This window comes from Lithobates pipiens, unplaced genomic scaffold (assembly GCF_037356315.1).
Source record: "Lithobates pipiens isolate NorthernLeopardFrog02 unplaced genomic scaffold, aLitPip1_a1.2 Scaffold_88, whole genome shotgun sequence".
Classification (NCBI taxonomy): Eukaryota; Metazoa; Chordata; class Amphibia; order Anura; family Ranidae; genus Lithobates; species Lithobates pipiens.
The window spans coordinates 876767-896301 of record NW_027507912.1 but is presented as its reverse complement, the minus strand read 5'-3'; the positions used below and the strand labels follow the sequence as shown (position 1 = coordinate 896301).

Genomic DNA, 19535 nt, shown 5'->3' with positions numbered 1-19535 from the left:
ATCTGCTTAGGAAAGGCTTTGATGAGTTTCCTTCCCCCCAAAAAAAAAAAAAAAGGTGGGGGGAGGGGAGGGAGGAACAGCAATCTGGTGGGGGGGGGGGGGCTGGAGATCAGGCAGCTGTAATAGAAAAAAAAATCCATCGTGGAACAGATGTGGCTTGTGGAAAGGTTCTGTGCGGCCTGGTGAAAACAAAAACCTTGTGAAGACCAGGAACTTGGTGAAGTCCAGTCCGTGCCCCCTGCCTATAGGCATGAAATGTCCATCGGGTGAGTAGGTTAGCCAGAGGGGGGACTAGAGATGGATCACACAGTCCGTGGAAAGAACCTTCAAGGAAGGTCAGTGGAGCCAGAGCTCCCATCAGGTGGGGGGGAGCTCCCCGGTTACACTCCATCCTGGAGTAGAAGTTGGGTTAGAGTGGCAAGAAAACGTAGGAGGGACTGAGCCTCAGGTCTGGGTGTGGTCCTTTGTTCTCTTTGACAGTTGCTTGTTCCACAGGGGTGTAAGCGGGCTAGTTGGGGGTGGACGCTTAGCTGGGTTGTAATTCGGGTTTGATGTGTCCATGTCCGCTTCCGTTGTGATGAGCCTCAGGGATAGAAGGATCTTTTCTCCATCTTGGAAACTGGAGAAGGAATAAAGTTTGCCCTTATGTTGGAATTTGACGGCAAAAGGGAATGTCCACCAGTATTTTATTTCTTTTTGTGCGAGCACCAGCAGAAGGGGTTTTAGGGCTCTTCTTCTTTGAATCGTGGAGGGAGAGAGGTCAGCCAAGACCTGGATAGGATGGCCTTGATAAGAGAGTTGTTTCGTCACTCTGGACTGTTTCATGATCTCCTCCTTGACCAGGTAAAAGTGTGGCTTGGCAATGATGTCTCTGGGGGATCCGTCTTTTCTAGGGGGTCCTAGGTCCCCGTGGACCCTATCTAGTTCCAAGTGATATTGTGGTATGTTTGGGATCAAGGATTTATTGATGTCTTGGGTAGCTTGTGACACATCAGAAATAGATTCTGGTAGTCCTCTAATCCGGAAATTATAGCGTCTGGATCTGTTTTCAAGTTCATCAATTCTGAGTATGGCGGTATCCACTTGGCGGTATCCAAGTCTGGATGTGTTCTGAATTTTGATTGTTACGGAGACTGTCATGTCGAGTTTGTGTTCTATAGCTTCCATCCTGGCATCCAGGTTTTGGAAATCTGTTTTTATGTCCCCTGTTATTTTAGCTGCAGTAGATGCTAAGCCCCTTTCCAAGAGAGCTGACATCTTCAAGAGGTCATCTGTATGGGTGCCAGATTCAGAGAGGGAGAAAGATGGAGAGGATCCCCCTGGTGATGGGTTAAGGTTTGGACCTGCTGGGGAGTATAGAGGATCACTAAAGTTTCTGCCGAGCAGAGATTCAGTGGAGGCTGGAGATGGAGTGTGGTGTTGTACACATCCACTTTGATGAGGTGGGGTATAGGTGAGAGAGGCTGGAGGGATTATCTGCCGTAGCTCTGGGTGAGTCTCTCTCCCCGAGGCGTGTTGCTGGGCCGCGGCGGCCAATATAGAGCTTGCAGTCAGTAGTGTTAGGAGCTTGTGCGTGCTGTCTGTGTGCTCTGTACCCAGTACACACCACTATATCCACCTACATAGCTCTTCTCTATTTGAACCCACTTGCCATCTGCAGGAGTTATTGGAAGTTGTGTGTGCCTCCAGCACAGCACAGTATACATCTGTATATAACCCTTTATCTCTGGTGTTCTATAAAAAAGGCATCTGCAGGAGTTAGTGGGTTTTTTGTGCCTCCAGCACAATATACACCTGTATCTACCCTCTATTGCTGTTCTCTAATAGAGCCATCTGCAGGGCTTAGTGGGTGTTGTATGACTCCATTACAGTATACCCCTTTATCTCTGGTGTTCTATATTAAAGGCATCTGCAGGAGTTGGTGGGTGTTGTGTGCCTCCAGCACAATATACACCTGTATCTACCGTTTATTGCTGTTCTCTAATAGAGCCATCTGCAGGGCTTAGTGGGTGTTTTGTGACTCCATTACAGTATACCCCTTTATCTCTGGTGTTCTATAATAAAGGCATCTGCAGGAGTTAGTGGGTGTTGTGTGCCTCCAGCACAATATACACTACCCAACTGCTGTTTTACCCAACTCCCTTCAGGCCATTACCATGTCTGGAAGGCCAGCAAGGAGAGGCAGACAGGCGCGAGCCGATGAAAGAGGGCAAGCAGGCTCTGTGTCTAGAGACAACAGTGCTGGTCGTGGACGCGGTGCATTGTCATCAGCACGTGGCCATGGGACACGCTTGTCCTTCTTTTCGGCAGCTGGACATGTTGAACCGCAACATGCCAACGACTTGGTAGAGTGGATGACCAAGCCCTCTTCATCCTCCTCATCCTCTCTCACCCAGTCTCAGGGTACTAGCCAAGCAGCTGCCAACACATTGTCTTCCCTCCTCTCAATGTCATCATCAGTGACTCCTTCCCTAGACCCACCACGTCCTCCTGAGGAGTCTCCTGAACTCTTTGAGCACAGTGTTGGGTACATGCTCCAGGAGGATGCCCAGTGTTTTGTAGGCTCTGACGATGACACTCAGCTAGAGGAAGGCAGTAGCGCGAGCGCAGAGAGAGGGGATGCTCAAGAAGGACAGCAATCTGGCAGTCATGTTCCACAAGCTGCAGCATACTGCCAGGTTTGCTACAGCGCTGAAGAGGGAGGGGATGATGAGGGCACTGACTCCACGTGGGTGCCTGGTAGGAGAGAGGAGGAGGAGGAGGAGGAGGCACATGTCTAAAGAGGCAGGATGCCCTCCGGGGGCCAGCTTAGGGGCAGCACACCGACTGAATCACACCGCAGAGCTCCGCCTGTGCAGGGCGCTGTCTCTGCGCGTTATTCTAAAAGTTCTTTGGTGTGGGCCTTTTTTGAGACGAGTGCATCAGATCGCACCGCTGCTATTTGCAACATATGTCTCAAGCGTATCTTGCGTGGCCAAAACATAAGCCGCTTGGGCACCACATGCTTGACCAGACATATGTTGACCTGCCATGCAGCTTGTTGGCAAGCATAGCTCAAAGACCCACACCAAAGAACAAAGCGGACCTCTCCTTGCTCCTCATCAGCTGGCATCTCCAACCCCACTAGACCTTCAGTCCTCTCTGAAACCTGCTCTGAGAGGAATGAAGGTGTAGAATTAGGTGTGTCACAGCCAAGTGTTTCCGGGCACTCTGCTAGCAGTACACTTACGTCCGATTATAGCAGGCAAATGTCCCTGCCCCAGCTGCTGGACCGGCGAAAGAAGTTCACTCCCAGCCATCCACATGCCCAGCGGTTGAATGCTAGCTTGGCTAAATTGCTAGCACTTCAACTGCTGCCTTTTCAGTTGGTAGACTCGGCCCCCTTCCGTGAGTTTGTACAATGTGCGGTTCCTCAGTGGCAGGTCCCCAAACGCCACTTTTTCTCACGGAAGGCGATTCCGGCTCTCTACCGGCATGTGGAAGGCAATGTCCTTGCCTCGCTGGACAGGGCGGTCAGCGGTAAGGTGCATATTACCGCTGACTCATGGTCCAGCAGGCATGGACAGGGACGTTACCTGTCTTTCACGGCCCATTGGGTCACTCTTCTGGCAGCTGGGAAGGATGCAGGACAAGGTGTAGTAGTGTTGGAGGTTGTTCCGCCACCACACCTCCAAAATGCTACTATTGGTTGTGACACACCTCTCTCCTCCACCCCCTCCTCTTCTTCTTCCTCCATGGCCTCTTCCAGTGCTCTGTCCTCAGAACCAGCGGTGCTCCGTAGGCGTTCCAGGGGCTACGCAAGTACACAGGCAAAACAATGCCATGTCGTGCTTGCACTGGTTTGTTTGGGGGACAGAAGCCACACTGGGGCGGATGTTTTGTCAGCTCTGCAGGGGCAGGCCGAGAGGTGGTTGACGCCACGCCAGCTTAAGCCAGTCATGGTGGTTTGTGACAATGGCACCAACCTCCTCTCCGCCCTCCGACAGGGACAACTGGCCCATGTGCCCTGTGTAGCTCACATCCTTAACCTGGTGGTGCAGCGGTTCTTGGGCAGGTACCCCAGCTTACAGGATGTCCTGAAGCAGGCCAGGAAAGTCTGTGTGCACTGGTTCTGGGTGATGCCATCAGCCCAATTTTTCTGCCCCTGTTTAACAGGGGCGTTTAATTACAATTTTTGATGCAATGCTTTGCAGCAGGGCTAATTCCTGCAATAAAACTAGAGTATATGGGAGAGGTTGCAGTGTGGTGGCACCAGCACCAGTGCCTAAAGCCCAATTGTTCTGCCCCTGTTTAACAGGGGCGTTTAATTACAATTTTTGATGCAATGCTTTGCAGCAGGGCGAATTCCTGCAATAAAACTAAAGTATATGGGAGAGGTTGCATTTTTCTGCCCCTGTTTAACAGGGACATGTAATTACAATTCTTGATATAATATTTCACAGGAGGGCCCGTTCCTGTGCCCACCCAGAGTAACTGTGAGGACTTATAGTGTTGTGGCACCAGCACCACAACCACCAAAGGTAAATTTTTCTACCACTGTTCAACAATGGCATGTAATTACAATTCTTGATATAACTGTCCACAGCAGGGCGCTCCAGTGCCCACCAAGAGTCACTTTGAGGGCTTACAATGTTGTGGCAAAACCAACACCTTGTTCCGCCATTTCTGCAGAGCATATAGGGCAGGCCCCTACTTTCAAACATCCAACTTACAAACATCTCCTACTTGCAAACGGAAGGAGACAACAGCAAGTGAGATGAAAAAAGATGGACAACAAAACAAATTATACAGGGGTGATAACCCTTCCCTATGTTTTCCAAAAAGCTTAAAAATAGTTTTTTTGACTGGAGCTACACTTTAAAAATGTACCAGTTGAAAATTACAAACAGATTCAACTTAACACAACAAACCTACACAGTCCCTGTCTTGTTTTCACCGCCTATATACTGCTGTTCTGAGTATATAGGGCCTGGGGGCCACACGCATTTCCTTTTTTTAATATGGGTACGGGGTTCCCCTTAATATGCGTACAAGACCCAAAGGGGCTGGTAATGGGCAGGGAGGGATACCCATGCCATTTTTCTCAATAATTTTCAACCATATTGCAGGAACCAGATATAACATTAAAACCGCAAGCAGTTTTCAATGATGTTATTTCCGTTTAATGTCATTTTGTGCAGGGACTGTTCTAAACACGGGAAACACGTGGCACTTCACAGGCATACTACAGACACCCCCCAGGCACCATATTTAAAGGAATATTTCACTTTTTTTTTTTTCACTTTAATCGTCATTAAAATCAGTGCTCCCGCCAAAACGGACATTTTTAAAAACATTTTAGGCATTGACCCATGTCCCCTGGGGCAGGAGCCAGGTCCCCAAACCCTTTTTAGGACAGTATCTTGCATATTAGCCGTTAAAATTAGCACTTTTAATTTCGAACGTTCGAGTCCCATAGACTTCAATGGGGTTCTAAAGTTCGTATGAATTTGGGGTCCGTTCGAAAGTTCTGGGGCAAACCGAACCGGGGGGTGTTCGGCTGATCCCTACTTGTAGTTGTCGATCTCAGATTCACCTCAGATTCTCCTGGGGCTGTACCTCTGCTGTGCATATTATGAGGGGCTCCCACCATCCCTGTGCTATGCTCATTATGAGGGGCTCCCACCATCCTTGTGCTGTCCTGACTTCCTCTAGGGGCTGCTTATTATGAGGGGCTCCCAACATCCCTGTGCTGTGCTGACTTCCTCCTGGGGCTGCATATTATGAGGGCCTCCCACCATCCCTGTGCTGTGCTGACTTCCTCCTGGGGCTGCTTATTATGAGGGGCTCCCACCATCCCTGTGCTGTGCTGACTTCCTCCTGGGGCTGCTTACGGTGCAGGTGTCAGTGCTGTATATCACGGTGCTGGTGTCAGTGCTTTATGTCACGCTGCTGGTGTCAGTGCTTTATGTCACGCTGCTGATGTCAGTGCTCTCTATCATGGTGCTGGTGTCAGATCACTCTATCACGGTGCAGGTGTCAGTGTTCTATATCACGGTGCTGGTGATGATCTCCTGCACCCTTTTCTTTGCCTACCCTGACCTTCCCTCGCCTCCATTGCCTCATGAGTCCTGAATTGTCAAAATTTCACATATAAAAAAGAATGCTTGTAGTTGTCGATCCCAGATTCACCTCATACATGTGTTATGTCATTGGCCATGTGGTGGGACTATGTGTGCACAGCTAGTAATTATTTTGTGGCTGCAAATATGACCTGTAGGTTTGTAAAGTTTGCCATCCCTGTGCTGACCTGACTTCCTTCTGGGGCTGCTTATGATGAGGGGCTCCCACCATCCCTGTGTTATGCTGACATCCTCCTGGGGCTGCTTATTATGAGGGGCTCCCACCATCCCTGTGCTATGCTGACATCCTCCTGGGGCTGCTTATTATGAGGGGCTCCCACCATCCCTGTGCTATGCTCATTATGAGGGGCTCCCACCATCCCTGCGCTGTGCTGACTTCCTCCTGGGGCTGCTTACGGTGCAGGTGTCAGTGCTGTATATCACAGTGCTGGTGTCAGTGCTTTATGTCACGCTGCTGATGTCAGTGCTCTCTATCACGGTGCTGGTGTCAGATCACTCTATCACGGTGCAGGTGTCAGTGTTCTATATCACGGTGCTGGTGATCATCTCCTGCGCCCTTTTCTTTGCCTACCCTGACCTTCCCTCGCCTCCATTGCCTCATGAGTCCTGAATTGTCAGAATTTCACATATAAAAAAGAATGCTTGTAGTTGTCGATCCCAGATTCACCTCATACATGTGTTATGTCATTGGCCATGTGGTGGGACTATGTGTGCACAGCTAGTAATTATTTTGTGGCTGCAAATATGACCTGTAGGTTTGTAAAGTTTGCCATCCCTGTGCTGTGCTGACTTCCTCCTGGGGCTGCTTATGATGAGGGGCTCCCACCATCCCTGTGCTATGCTGACATCCTCCTGGGGCTGCTTATAATGAGGGGCTCCCACCATCCCTGTGCTATGCTCATTATGAGGGGCTCCCACCATCCCTGTGCTGTGCTGACTTCCTCCTGGGGCTGCTTACGGTGCAGGTGTCAGTGCTGTATATCACGGTGCTGGTGTCAGTGCTTTATGTCACGCTGCTGATGTCAGTGCTCTCTATCACGGTGCTGGTGTCAGATCACTCTATCACGGTGCAGGTGTCAGTGTTCTATATCACGGTGCTGGTGATCATCTCCTGCACCCTTTTCTTTGCCTACCCTGACCTTCCCTCGCCTCCATTGCCTCATGAGTCCTGAATTTTCAGAATTTCACATATAAAAAAATACTTAATGTGATTGTAGCCGTATTAGTGCAATTGTGACAGAGAAAATTGAGTACTGTCCGTGATACTTTTTTTATTTGCACTAACATACAATTTTTCAGGACAAGCTTTCGGGTATGTCCCCTTCTTCAAGGTCCAAGGAGTACTGCTTGGACCTTGAAGAAGGGGACATACCCGAAAGCTTGTCCTGAAAAATTGTATGTTAGTGCAAATAAAAAAAGTATCACGGACAGTACTCAATTTTCTCACATATAAAAAAAGAATGCTTGTAGTTGTCGATCCCAGATTCACCTCATACATGTGTTATGTCATTGGCCATGTGGTGGGACTATGTGTGCACAGCTAGTAATTATTTTGTGGCTGCAAATATGACCTGTAGGTTTGTAAAGTTTGCCATCCCTGTGCTGTGCTGACTTCCTCCTGGGGCTGCTTATTATGAGGGGCTCCCACCATCCCTGTGCTGTGCTGACTTCCTCTTGGGGCTGCTTATTATGAGGAGCTCCCACCATTCCTGTGCTATGCTGACTTCCTCCTGGGGCTGCTTATTATGAGGGGCTCCCACCATCCCTGTGCTGTGCTGACTTCCTCCTGGGGCTTTACCTCTGCTGTGCATATTATGAGGGGCTCCCACCATCCCTGTGCTGTGCTGACTTCCTCCTGGGGCTGCTTACGGTGCAGGTGTCAGTGCTGTATATCACGGTGCTGGTGTCAGTGCTGTATATCATGGTGCTGATGTCAGTGCTTTATGTCACGCTGCTGATGTCAGTGCTCTCTATCACGGTGCAGGTGTCAGTGCTCTATATCACGGTGCTGGGGGTCATCTCCTGCACCCTCGTCTTTGTCTACCCTGACCTTTCCTTACCTCCATTGTCTCATGAGTCCTGAATTGTCAGAATTTCACATATAAAAAAAGAAAGCTTGTAGTTGTCGATCCCAGATTCATTCATACATGTGCTATGTCATTGGCCATGTGGTGGGACTATGTGTGCACAGCTACTAGCTAGTAATTATTTTGTGGCTGCAAATATGACCTGTAGGTTTGGAAAGTTCACCTCCCATTGATGTCAATGGGGCCCGCCGTGAACGTTATGATCCGCAAACTATCGGCCGCGTTCGCGTTTCGCGTTTGCGAAATGTCACGTCGGAAGTTCGTCCATCACTATTTACAATTCTACACATGAGAGTCCCCTTTCTTTCCCCCATGATCGGTGGTATTGTGATTTGAATGTGAGGCTGAACGAATCATCTATAAGAAGCTAAGCCAGCAATTTCCCCCACAAGTGTGTTTGACCCTGAGGGGTCTCGTATTGAGGTGAGAGGCTGGGGGAAACAGGGGGTGCACTGGTGGAGCACTGAAGGTGGAGCGTCTATCTTTTTGTGAAGCATGTCTGCATATGTGACAACACTGCATGACCATTAGATAAACTGTCACTTTTGGATATTGAGCTACTGAATAGCACTGGAACTTTTTTGAACACTTGTATTGCACATGGACCTTTTTTTTTTTTTTTAGCTATGTTTGCATTGTGATGTAGCCACATATTTTCTGCGATATTTGCACTTTTTTTTTTTTTTTTAAGATAGTTTTTATTGAGGAAAATGCATAGATGTACAGAAAATTACACCATGCTGGAAAAAAAAACATTACCTAAACACAATCAGAGTTCATGGCAGAAACAAAATCAAGCACTGAGCATTTGAACATACAAACTGTCGTAGGGTAGCATGACTACCTTGGGTCACAACTTATCAGAGATAAGTGATTTCGGAGTAGCTCTCACAAGGTAGAAGGCGAGGGAGCCGAAAACAGAAAAGAAAGAAAAAGAAGATCAAAACAAATTGGTATGTTGTGGGGTTGTAAAAGATCTCTGTCCTCAAACTTAAAGCCAATTCGGTCTGGGGGTGAAGATGTGCGGGGTTCATTTGAGGATAAGGCTATTTGAGCCTGGGTGAGCGCCTGCAGCCTCTGTAGGCTTGTTCATGAGATCGTGCCTACCAGGCCGTTTTTGTTTTGGGGGGCCCATGTTGAAAGTCGGTGGACCACATCAGTGGATTGTGTTTCCGGGGTTCTGTACTGCTGATATTTAATTGTATAGAGTGAGTCTACAGAGTGGGGGATGGGGTCAGGATGGGGAATGATTAGAAGGGAGAGGGGGGGGGGGGGGGCGAGGGGATGGGGAGTGAGAGAGAAAAGGGGAAAGAGGAGGGGGGAGAAGAAAAAAAAAAGGGGGGGTTTGAGTGTTTTTATATTTGCACATTTATGTACATATATATGTAGAGTTATTGATTTGTGTCACTTAATAGGTGGTCTATTTTAAAAGCCAGTGGTACATACCTTTTTTTTTTACATCTTATTAGATAGCGTGGAGAGCATTATTTATGTTAGCAGCTTCCCTTAATAATATTTTTTTTTTAAATATATATATATATATATATATATATATATATATATATATATATATTTTTTTTTTTTTTATTAGTTTAGTTTAGTTTAGGTTTGATTAGTTGGGGTTGTGCGCATTAGTACCTTATTTATATTAATAATTTATTTATTTATTTATTTATTTTTTTCTCTCTCTTCTTTATACAGTATATTTTCTAAGTAGGCTATATAGCTGTGTAGTAAAATAAGGCAATAAACTTACTTGGCATATTTGAATGACAATATATTTATCATGATGATTGATGAGCAAATAATGATACATTACCACCAGAATAAACTACTTACTAGTCTGCTGTGTGCAGTGGCTACAATCTTACAGTTGTCATAATGAGCAAAGAATGATACATAGTACATGAAATATGACATGTTCTCATCAGCTGACACCTTTGTATCTCTAAAACCCCATACACACTATCAGATTTTCTACTGTTTTTTTTCCTTGAGATTTACCAAAACCATATAATAGGAGGCCAAACCTTAGGGGTTTCAATTAGTATACAATCAGGCAGGCCCTTGTACTACATTGTTTTTGTAATGCTGAAGACAAAAAATCAGCAGAAAATCTGATAGAGTGTTATATGAGGCTTCACAATCTCCCCCATCACATCACACAAGGATCTCATGGCACCGGCTGATGTTTTTGTTCCCGGCTCCTTCTACTCAGCTATAGATGAGCAGAGTTCTGTATTAGAGGGGAATGTTTCCCTGATCTTCACTCTTCACTCATCTAATGTGAAGATGATTGTAGTGGGAGATGTGAGAAGATTGTTTTCTGATGAGAATGTGTGTAGAAAAGCAGGTAGAAGGAAGAATGGGACACACGCTCAGGAGGATGGATGTGTTTGCAGCCTCTGTGTTCAGCCTCCTGAGCAGATCATGAGAGCGGTAAGTGACAGATCGGTAAGTGACAGTCCAGTGAGCAGATCGGGTCCCCGATAAAGATTGGACATCCTTCTATTTCTTATTATAATCGTTTTTCTCTCTGCTAGGGAAACACAACAAGAGAGAGAAGATTCCCCAACACTGGAGTGACAGTGAGTGGGCGTGTCTAGCGTGTAACCAATAGCAGTGCAGAAGGCAAGTTCTATATCAACCAATAGAAGTGCAGAGCCCGCCGCCAAGAAGAAGGCGACTAAGAAGGCGGCAGCCGGAGGAGCCAAGAAAGGCAGCAAGAAGCCGTCCGGTCCCAGCGTGTCCAACCTCATCGTCACAGCCGTGGCCGCTTCCAAGGAGCGCAGCGGGGTCTCCCTGGCCGCCCTCAAGAAGCTCCTGGCCGCCGGAGGATACGATGTGGACAAGAACAACAGCCGCCTGAAGATCGCCATCAGGGCGCTGGTGACTAAGGGGAGCCTCGTCCAGGTCAAAGGACATGGAGCCTCCGGATCCTTCAAGATCAACAAGAAGCAGCAAGAGGGCGACAAGGCCAAGAAAGTCACCATCAAGAAGAAGCCATCGGCTGCGGCCAAGCCCAAGAAACCTGCGGCCGCCAAGAAGCCAGCCAAGTCCCCCAAGAAGAAAGCCCCCAGCAAAGCAGCCAAGAGCCCCAAGAAGGCCGCCAAGAAACCGGCAAAGGCTGCAGCTGCTCCCGCCAAGAAGGCGACAAAGAGCCCCAAGAAGCCCAAAGCTGCAGCCAAGCCGAAAAAAGCCGCCAAGAGTCCGGCTAAGAAGGCGGCTAAAGCCAAGACAGCAGCCAAGCCCAAGAAGGCCGCTCCGAAGAAGAAATAAGAATACCTCCCTCATCTCCACCCCCCAAAGGCTCTTCTCAGAGCCACCCACCTCCTCCTATCCGAGCTACACCTATCTACCTACACATACCTACCTACACCCACATCGCTAATAGCACACACAGTGCTCCGCATGTCATCTCCAATAGAGGAGACACAAATCACATATGAGCGCTGATTGGCTGCAGAACGGCTGATTAATATTTCATTCTATAATGACATTTATGCGGAGAATCATTCTAATGATCGGGAGACACATCATCCTCCGCTCATGTTAGAATGATCGGCAACAAGACTCCTGTGTTATGAGGAGAATGGAGTGTTTTCTAAACATAAGTTACATTCATCATATGTGTATAAAAATAAACCTGTATTAACGGCTCAGTAACTAATAGGCCTCATGCACACGGACGTTTTAAAAAACTGGCTGCAAAGCTAGCTCCGACGCCTGGAAAAATCGGCGTTAAAAAACGCGATTTTTACCGCGTTTTGCATTGGCGTTTTTGCGCGTTTTTTAGCATTGCGTTAAGTAGCGTTTTTAAAGAAACACATCTCTTGGCTATAGGCACTCAGAAAACAAAGAAAATATGTTGCGCGTTTGTGCGCGTTTTCCCGTGATTCGCGTTTTTACAGCTCTAGCTCTGCAGCCAGGGAACGCACTGGTCCTGGGTTTTTTTTACAGCTTAAAAACGCCTATGCCATTTGCAGCTCAAAAACGCCTAGGTGGGCATGAAGCCATAGACTAACATGGACAGGCCTTTTTAAGCTGCAAAAAAAGCTCAAAAACGCGGCTGTAAAAACGTCCGTGTGCATGAGGCCATAGTGTGATCCTCTAAAGGCTCTTCGATAAAGCGGCTCATTTGGATTTATAAATTGGCCGCCAACATAACATATTTGCAGCAACAGTAAATCCCCAGGTGGGCGATAATGAATGAAGAATGAATTTCCAGATTTGTTTTTCTGATCTCCATTGCGGATGTATTCCTCCCTGTAATGTGTGCCGCCCCAGCAGAGATGTTTGATCTCCGATGATGAGGGTTGTAGTATGGGATGAGGTAGTAGAGGACACCCCTGACCCCCCCATAGTGACATCTCCACGTGGGCTGTGTAAGGTTTACCCCCTCCCATTATATGTTCTAATCGGATTTATCTTCAGATCTCTAAAGACTTGACAAAAATACTCTTGTTGCCTGGAATAAGAAATTGTCGGGTTTCTAGAAAATGCAATGATGTGTCTTGTGTGAGAGAATGTGAAGAGTCCAAATAGACAAAGATTGTAAAATCTGTTGACAGGAATGTTCATTTTACTCTATAACGTCCCATTGTATTGTGTTGGGTACATAGAGCAGGTGTTGTTACTCTGGGATTGTATTGGAAATAATGTTACAGATCAGATTTGCTTACAGACGGAGCTTCCGAGTGCAGAGAAGGATGAGAAGAAAGAAGTGATGTGGTGGGAAGGATTTGTATGATGTAGTGGAGATGAGATAGTATGGAGCTCTCTGAGGAGGATGTGGTGGCTCTGAGAAGAGCCTTTGTTGTTGTGGGGGGTGGCGATGAGGAGGTCGGTGGGGGGTTTCTTAGGCCCTCTCTCCGCGGATGCGGCGTGCCAGCTGGATGTCTTTGGGCATGATGGTGACCCTCTTGGCATGGATGGCGCAGAGGTTGGTGTCCTCGAAGAGTCCTACGAGATAAGCCTCGGAGGCTTCCTGCAGAGCCATGACGGCGGAGCTCTGGAAGCGCAGGTCGGTCTTGAAGTCCTGGGCGATCTCTCGGACGAGGCGCTGGAAGGGCAGCTTGCGGATGAGCAGCTCGGTGGATTTCTGGTAGCGGCGGATCTCTCGGAGAGCCACGGTGCCGGGCCTGTAGCGGTGAGGCTTCTTCACTCCGCCGGTGGCCGGGGCGCTCTTGCGGGCGGCTTTGGTGGCCAGCTGCTTGCGGGGAGCTTTCCCTCCGGTGGACTTACGAGCGGTCTGCTTGGTTCTTGCCATGGCTGATCAATGCTTCCAATCTCCACAAGGAATACAAGTGTGAGAACTCGGGCTGTGCGGCGTCTATTTATACACATCACTGCCTTCTGATTGGACAGCTAAAACACACCCCTTTTCATGATTGGTTTGCTTAAAAAAGCGGCATTTTTAAAATGCCCGCCAAGATCTGCCCGTTCTCTGTGTTAGTAGAGTTCTCTTCTTTGTGGGGTGGGGGAGGGGAGTTCCTCCACATCACACAATGTGTAAGGATTAGGAGCTCTCACATTGGACTGCTTGTCTCCATAATAAATGAGATGACAGAAAATCCTCCTCCGATCTCACTGATCGGATTATTCCGTTCTTAGTGAATAACAAGTAGAAAGGTGACTTGTACAGCTTGTTCCATCCAGCACAATTCTGTACTAACATGGAGGGACAGATCGCTGAGCAGACAATGAATCGTGTCCCAGCCAGCCAGCATTGTCCTCCCTGCTCCGGCCACATCTGGGATCGGTCGGTGTTCTCATTGGTTTCTATCAGATCCATGTGGATACAATTCAACTAAACTGCTACAATGTATCCTCTATGGAGGAGCAACACTGACATCTGCTGGTGACAAGAGAAATGACTTCTGTGCGGGGATCTAGGACGTGCTACAATCAGATTTCATTGTTTTCTTTCCGAATCTAATTTCTAAGAAAAATAGGTGATTACAACGTAATCTTTGGGAATGAACACAGGGCGACTTCTAGATTGCATAATTAATCTGATGAATTTACATTAAGGTTTTGTCAGAAAATTCACTAAAAACATTATTTGAACCATATTTCTCACGATATCTTCATCATGTTTACTTTACAATGAAATCGCAGCTCTGATATGGTGTATGTGAGTGGCTTCTACAAGAGCCTTTGTGTCCTGCTGGGATGATAAGGGGTGTCGGGGATTTACTTGGCGCTGGCGTGTTCGACTTTGATACTAATTATTATAACATTAATAAAATACAGAATATATATATTGTGCCGTTTACACAACTCTTTACAATAAAAATGGCGACAGTACAATCACAATACATTTCAATACACAAGCAATATGAGGACCCTGCTAATGGAGTTTACAATGCAAAGAAATGTTTTTATAATGAAGGATTAGAAATCCTCCTTCTCAGTGTAAGAATTAGAAACATTGAGATTGGATGATGTTTCCCATATCTCAGCAAATTAGATGGCAGAGGGTTAAATGTTCGTTGTAACCCCCACTTTCCAATCTATGTATTGCAATCGGAGGCATCTGATATTTACCAAATATATATATATTGTTTTGTTTTTAATTAGAGAAAAGACACACACACTTATATATAGAGGGATACAGACCAGGAAAGCCAACGTGTGCCCAGCTGATGATCTAAATCCCCCATCTAAGGTGAGTAGATGATTATGTATAATAGTTGGATTCCCATGAAGAAAATAGATGCTATATGACACATTTGAATCAAACACAATGTGATGTGTAAGTAATATTTCTAAGCAGATGATCCCTAAACGATTTAGTAAAATTAAGAATCCCCTTGTATATGTGTCTCTGCAGACATTAGTCTTACATAAGCCATAAAGCAGAAAGTAAACGTGTAGGTGAAAACGATATATACTATATTATAGAAGTGTTATCCTTATATACATAAATATCCGCTTTCAATTTACGGGAAAATAAGGTCCCATGTGTTCTCTAAGGTGGAGCAACACTGACACCTAGTGGTTATGAAATCCAGGTCTTCTATACGGAGATTTGGAAAGATATACAATGTGATTGGATGGAAATAAAATGTCAGGAAATTCGAAATAAAGGGAATCTGCAACACCAGCTTGTATTGGGAGGGATTTCTTACTATAATACAGCTTCACATGTCCAACTTCATCAGATTGTACAATTGTTATAATCAGTTAATTCTTCATTGAATGTATTTAGAATCTCTAATTGCGACAAAATGTGATGAGAGCTCATTGATGGAAATGGTGGGTGGCTCTTAGAAGAGCCTTTGTGTCTTGTGTTGGGATGATGATGATGGGGGGGGATGGGGGATTACTTGGCGCTGGTGTACTTGGTGACGGCCTTGGTGCCCTCGGAGACGGCGTGCTTGGCCAGCTCTCCGGGCAGGAGGAGGCGGACGGCGGTCTGGATCTCCCGGGAGGTGATGGTGCGGCGCTTGTTGTAATGAGCCAGGCGGGAAGCTTCGCCGGCGATGCGCTCGAAGATGTCATTGACGAAGGAGTTCATGATGCCCATGGCCTTGGACGAGATGCCGGTGTCGGGGTGGACCTGCTTGAGCACCTTGTACACGTAGATGGCATAACTCTCCTTCCTGCTCTTCCTCCGCTTCTTGCCGTCCTTCTTCTGGCTCTTGGTCACGGCTTTCTTGGAGCCCTTCTTGGGCGCCGGGGCGGACTTGGCTGGTTCAGGCATGATAAGGGTTAATGTGATCTCTGCTGTTTGAAGCAAATGTGTGCTGGAGCCGCCCTCATGTGCTGCTTTTATAGGCGTCCTATGCAAATGAGTCTCCTCCCCTCCTCACTCTTCTATTGGAGGATTCAGTCATGTGATGGGGAGGAGTGTTTTGCTTTCCTTCTTCGTTTACTGATTGGTGTAGAAACAATTCAGAACACTATTGGCTAGCTTGAAAAGTAGCCAATCAAAGTGTTTGATGTCACAGCATTGACTGTATAAATATAAGGAGACCCTAGAAGGTGGTTATCTTTGTCAGTGTAACGACACAGGAATCTCAAAATGTCTGGCCGTGGAAAGCAAGGAGGCAAGGTTCGGGCTAAGGCCAAGACCCGATCATCCCGGGCTGGTCTGCAGTTCCCAGTCGGCCGTGTTCACCGTCTGCTCAGGAAGGGCAACTATGCGGAGCGGGTCGGGGCCGGAGCTCCCGTCTATCTGGCCGCCGTCCTCGAGTATCTCACGGCTGAGATCCTCGAGCTGGCCGGCAACGCCGCCCGCGACAACAAGAAGACCCGCATCATCCCCCGACACCTCCAGCTGGCCGTCCGCAACGACGAGGAGCTCAACAAGCTGCTGGGCGGCGTCACCATCGCCCAGGGAGGAGTCCTGCCCAACATCCAGGCCGTGCTGCTGCCCAAGAAGACCGAGAGCCACAAGGCCGCCGCCAAATCCAAGTAATCCCGACAACTCCTTTCTACTCCCAAATCCTTTCATTTCTACAACACAAAGGCTCTTCTCAGAGCCCCCCACATCTCTCTACAAAGAGCCCCCCACACACCCCTCATTGTGTCTACCACATCGCATGCAATCAGCCCTCAATTGTCTGCATAGCTTTACACGGGAAATACATTCTTATTTATTCACACTTCTAGTACAGGAGATCTGTACAGGGAGGACAATGACTACATATAAAGAGCCTGGAAATCATTATTGGGGGATCCGGTCATTTTACAGGGACTGATCGTCCCTGATGGTAAAACATTGGTTCTGCCGAATTTATTTAAAAAAATATCAGAACTTAAGTGAATGAATGAAATACTTATATAGCGCACAATGCGAACTGAATCGCCTCTGGGCGCTAAGTGCCAAAACAAGAATCCCCACCCAAACTAGTCAGGAACACAGATCTCTGAATTCTCGTATTATGGGGGGGAATTCGGAATAGATTGTAATTTCCATTAAAAATTAAGACAATCATCTCAGATCTGCTAATCTGACACTAACACTGGATGATACATTTCCATTCTTCCGGGGAACGTTCCAGGCAGTTAATAAACGCACCAAAGTATTATATCAAGGGGTTTGTACTACAGAATCCTAGAAAACATTCTCTATAGAGTTCAATGGAAAGTCTACAGAACAATTATTTTCTGGGCTGAAAACAGAAAGATCTCAATACATTTTTTTTTTTGTTTCTTCATCACATATATTATTGGCTCAGATTTCAAATTGCTACTTTTATATTTGCCGCCCGAAGAACGTTACAGACGAATAATGAGCCCTATTATACCGCCATATATATAGTAATGGATTCAGACGATTTTTGAATAATGTAAAACATGTCCATGTGTTCTCTGTTTCACTTTTTTTTTTTTTTATAAAAATCTAGTAAGGACTGGTAGAGATCAGCAAAATGTTAATTTAATCAGAAACATTATCTGCAGAGTATTGGATGGAAGCAGAAATGGAACACGTGCCTACCCCCCCCCCCCCCCCTTCTTTAGTAATCCCTTATACACAAAAAATTGTTAACAATAGTGATGGCCGAACGGTTCGCCCGGCGGTCGTTTCGCGGCGAATTTCCGACTTTCGCCGTCCGCGGGTTCGAACGCCTTTTTCCGTCGTTCGCCCCGGCGGACTTACGTGTTTAATGTATACAAGAACTTTAACCTTTCGTGACACGTTTATCATGTGTTACAGGACAACCAATTGAGACATGACAGCTCATGGACACTTGGACATTCCCCCTAACCTATAAATACACCCGATCCGGTGGCCATTTTACATTCTTTCTTCTGTCACTGTAGGGAAAGGATCCTGTGTGGAGTAGGGACAGAGAAAACGCTAGCTATTTGGTACACAAAAGTTCTTTTCAGGACTGGTATAGGTGTTAGGTCAGCAGCCTGAGTTTCTTTTGTCAGTTTAGATAAAGGGACAGAGCGCTGTATGCTGCTATTTTAGGGACAGCTCAGCCAGATTAGTCTTTCTTCATCATCATCATCATCATCATCATTAGCTGTTACTATCAGGTCCACAAAAGAGCTGTTCCAGCTAATCGTTCCAGCCTACTCTTTTTTGCCAATTTGTATAGGGACAGGCAGGAAGCAGTGTGTCAGGCAGTGAGGATAATTTTAAAGACTTGCTGTTACTATTAGTTCCACAAAGGTTCTTTTCAGGACTGGTATCAGTGGTACGGTAATAGGCTTGTACACGTATAATATTCTTTCTTCCAAATATAGAAAGAATATTATACTTGACTGCTGCCCTTCTGCTGCAGTCTGCTAATCATTCACAACTCACTTGTTCCACAAAGCTCTTTATCAGGACTGGTAACTTGGTCTGTCTAGGGTGCTACGGTACATAGGCTTGGGTGCGGTACAGTCTGCTGTTCTGTAAGGACCGCTATCGGTCCACAATACATAGGGTTGCCGTGCACTACTGCTGACCGCTGCCCTATACTGCAGCAGTCCTTCATTGGTATAGGGACTGACGTACAGTCTGCTAATCACTAACACACAACCTGCTTGGTCCACAAAAGTTCTTATAAGGACTGGTAACTTGGTATAGGGTGCTACGGTACATAGGCCTGAGTGCGTTACAGTCTGCTGTTCTGTAAGGACCGCTATCGGTCCACAATACATAGGGTTGCCGTGCACTACTGCTGACCGCTGCCCTATACTGCAGCAGTCCTTCAGCGGTATAGGGACTGACGCACAGTCTGCTAAACACTAACACACAACCTGCTTGGTCCACAAAAGTTTTTATAAGGACTGGTAACTTGGTATAGGGTGCTACGGTACATAGGCCTGAGTGCAGTACAGTCTGCTGTTCTGTAAGGACCGCTATCGGTCCACAATACATAGGGTTGCCGTGCACTACTGCTGACCGCTGCCCTATACTGCAGCAGTCCTTCATTGGTATAGGGACTGACGTACAGTCTGCTAATCACTAACACACAACCTGCTTGGTCCACAAAAGTTCTTATAAGGACTGGTAACTTGGTATAGGGTGCTACGGTACATAGGCCTGAGTGCGTTACAGTCTGCTGTTCTGTAAGGACCGCTATCGGTCCACAATACATAGGGTTGACGTGCACCACTGCTGACCGCTGCCCTATACTGCAGCAGTCCTTCAGCGGTATAGGGACTGACGTACAGTCTGCTAAACACTAATACACAACCTGCTTGGTCCACAAAAGTTCTTATAAGGACTGGTAACTTGGTATAGGGTGCTACGGTACATAGGCTTGAGTGCGGTACAGTCTGCTGTTCTGTAAGGACCGCTATCGGTCCACAATAGATAGGGTTGACGTGCACCACTGCTGACCGCTGCCCTATACTGCAGCAGTCCTTCAGCGGT

General features: G+C 46.9%; 4 protein-coding genes across 4 annotated transcripts; 2 read left to right on the top strand and 2 right to left on the bottom strand.

Moving 5' to 3' along the window:
- The first annotated feature begins 1138 nt into the window (after window positions 1-1138).
- LOC143973635 (uncharacterized) lies at window positions 1139-11875 on the top strand. The gene is made up of 2 exons (XM_077474495.1): window positions 1139-1335; window positions 10864-11875. Exons 1-2 carry the CDS (start codon window positions 1139-1141, stop codon window positions 11486-11488), a joined length of 822 nt encoding a protein of 273 aa, XP_077330621.1. The 3' UTR covers window positions 11489-11875.
- A 650-nt stretch (window positions 11876-12525) lies between these two features.
- On the bottom strand, window positions 12526-13528 carry LOC143973642 (histone H3). The gene has a single exon (XM_077474500.1). It carries the CDS (start codon window positions 13476-13478, stop codon window positions 13068-13070), a length of 411 nt encoding a protein of 136 aa, XP_077330626.1. The 5' UTR covers window positions 13479-13528; the 3' UTR covers window positions 12526-13067.
- A 1557-nt stretch (window positions 13529-15085) lies between these two features.
- Window positions 15086-15972, bottom strand: LOC143973644 (histone H2B 1.1). Its single transcript, XM_077474502.1, has one exon. It carries the CDS (start codon window positions 15915-15917, stop codon window positions 15537-15539), a length of 381 nt encoding a protein of 126 aa, XP_077330628.1. The 5' UTR covers window positions 15918-15972; the 3' UTR covers window positions 15086-15536.
- Window positions 15973-16126: 154 nt separating this feature from the next.
- On the top strand, window positions 16127-16703 carry LOC143973643 (histone H2A.J). The gene has a single exon (XM_077474501.1). The coding sequence runs from the start codon at window positions 16239-16241 to the stop codon at window positions 16632-16634; it is 396 nt and encodes a 131-aa protein (XP_077330627.1). The 5' UTR covers window positions 16127-16238; the 3' UTR covers window positions 16635-16703.
- The last annotated feature ends 2832 nt before the right edge of the window (window positions 16704-19535 follow it).

Coding starts and splice junctions, on each gene's coding strand:
- LOC143973635 (XM_077474495.1), top strand. CDS start 1,139: ATGTCGAGTTTGTGTTCTATAGCTTCCATCCTGGCATCCAGGTTTTGG. Junction 1,336..10,863: donor CCCCCTGGTGATGGGTTAAG/GTTTGGACCTGC, acceptor ATCAACCAATAG/AAGTGCAGAGCCCGCCGCCA.
- LOC143973642 (XM_077474500.1), bottom strand. CDS start 13,478: ATGGCAAGAACCAAGCAGACCGCTCGTAAGTCCACCGGAGGGAAAGCT.
- LOC143973644 (XM_077474502.1), bottom strand. CDS start 15,917: ATGCCTGAACCAGCCAAGTCCGCCCCGGCGCCCAAGAAGGGCTCCAAG.
- LOC143973643 (XM_077474501.1), top strand. CDS start 16,239: ATGTCTGGCCGTGGAAAGCAAGGAGGCAAGGTTCGGGCTAAGGCCAAG.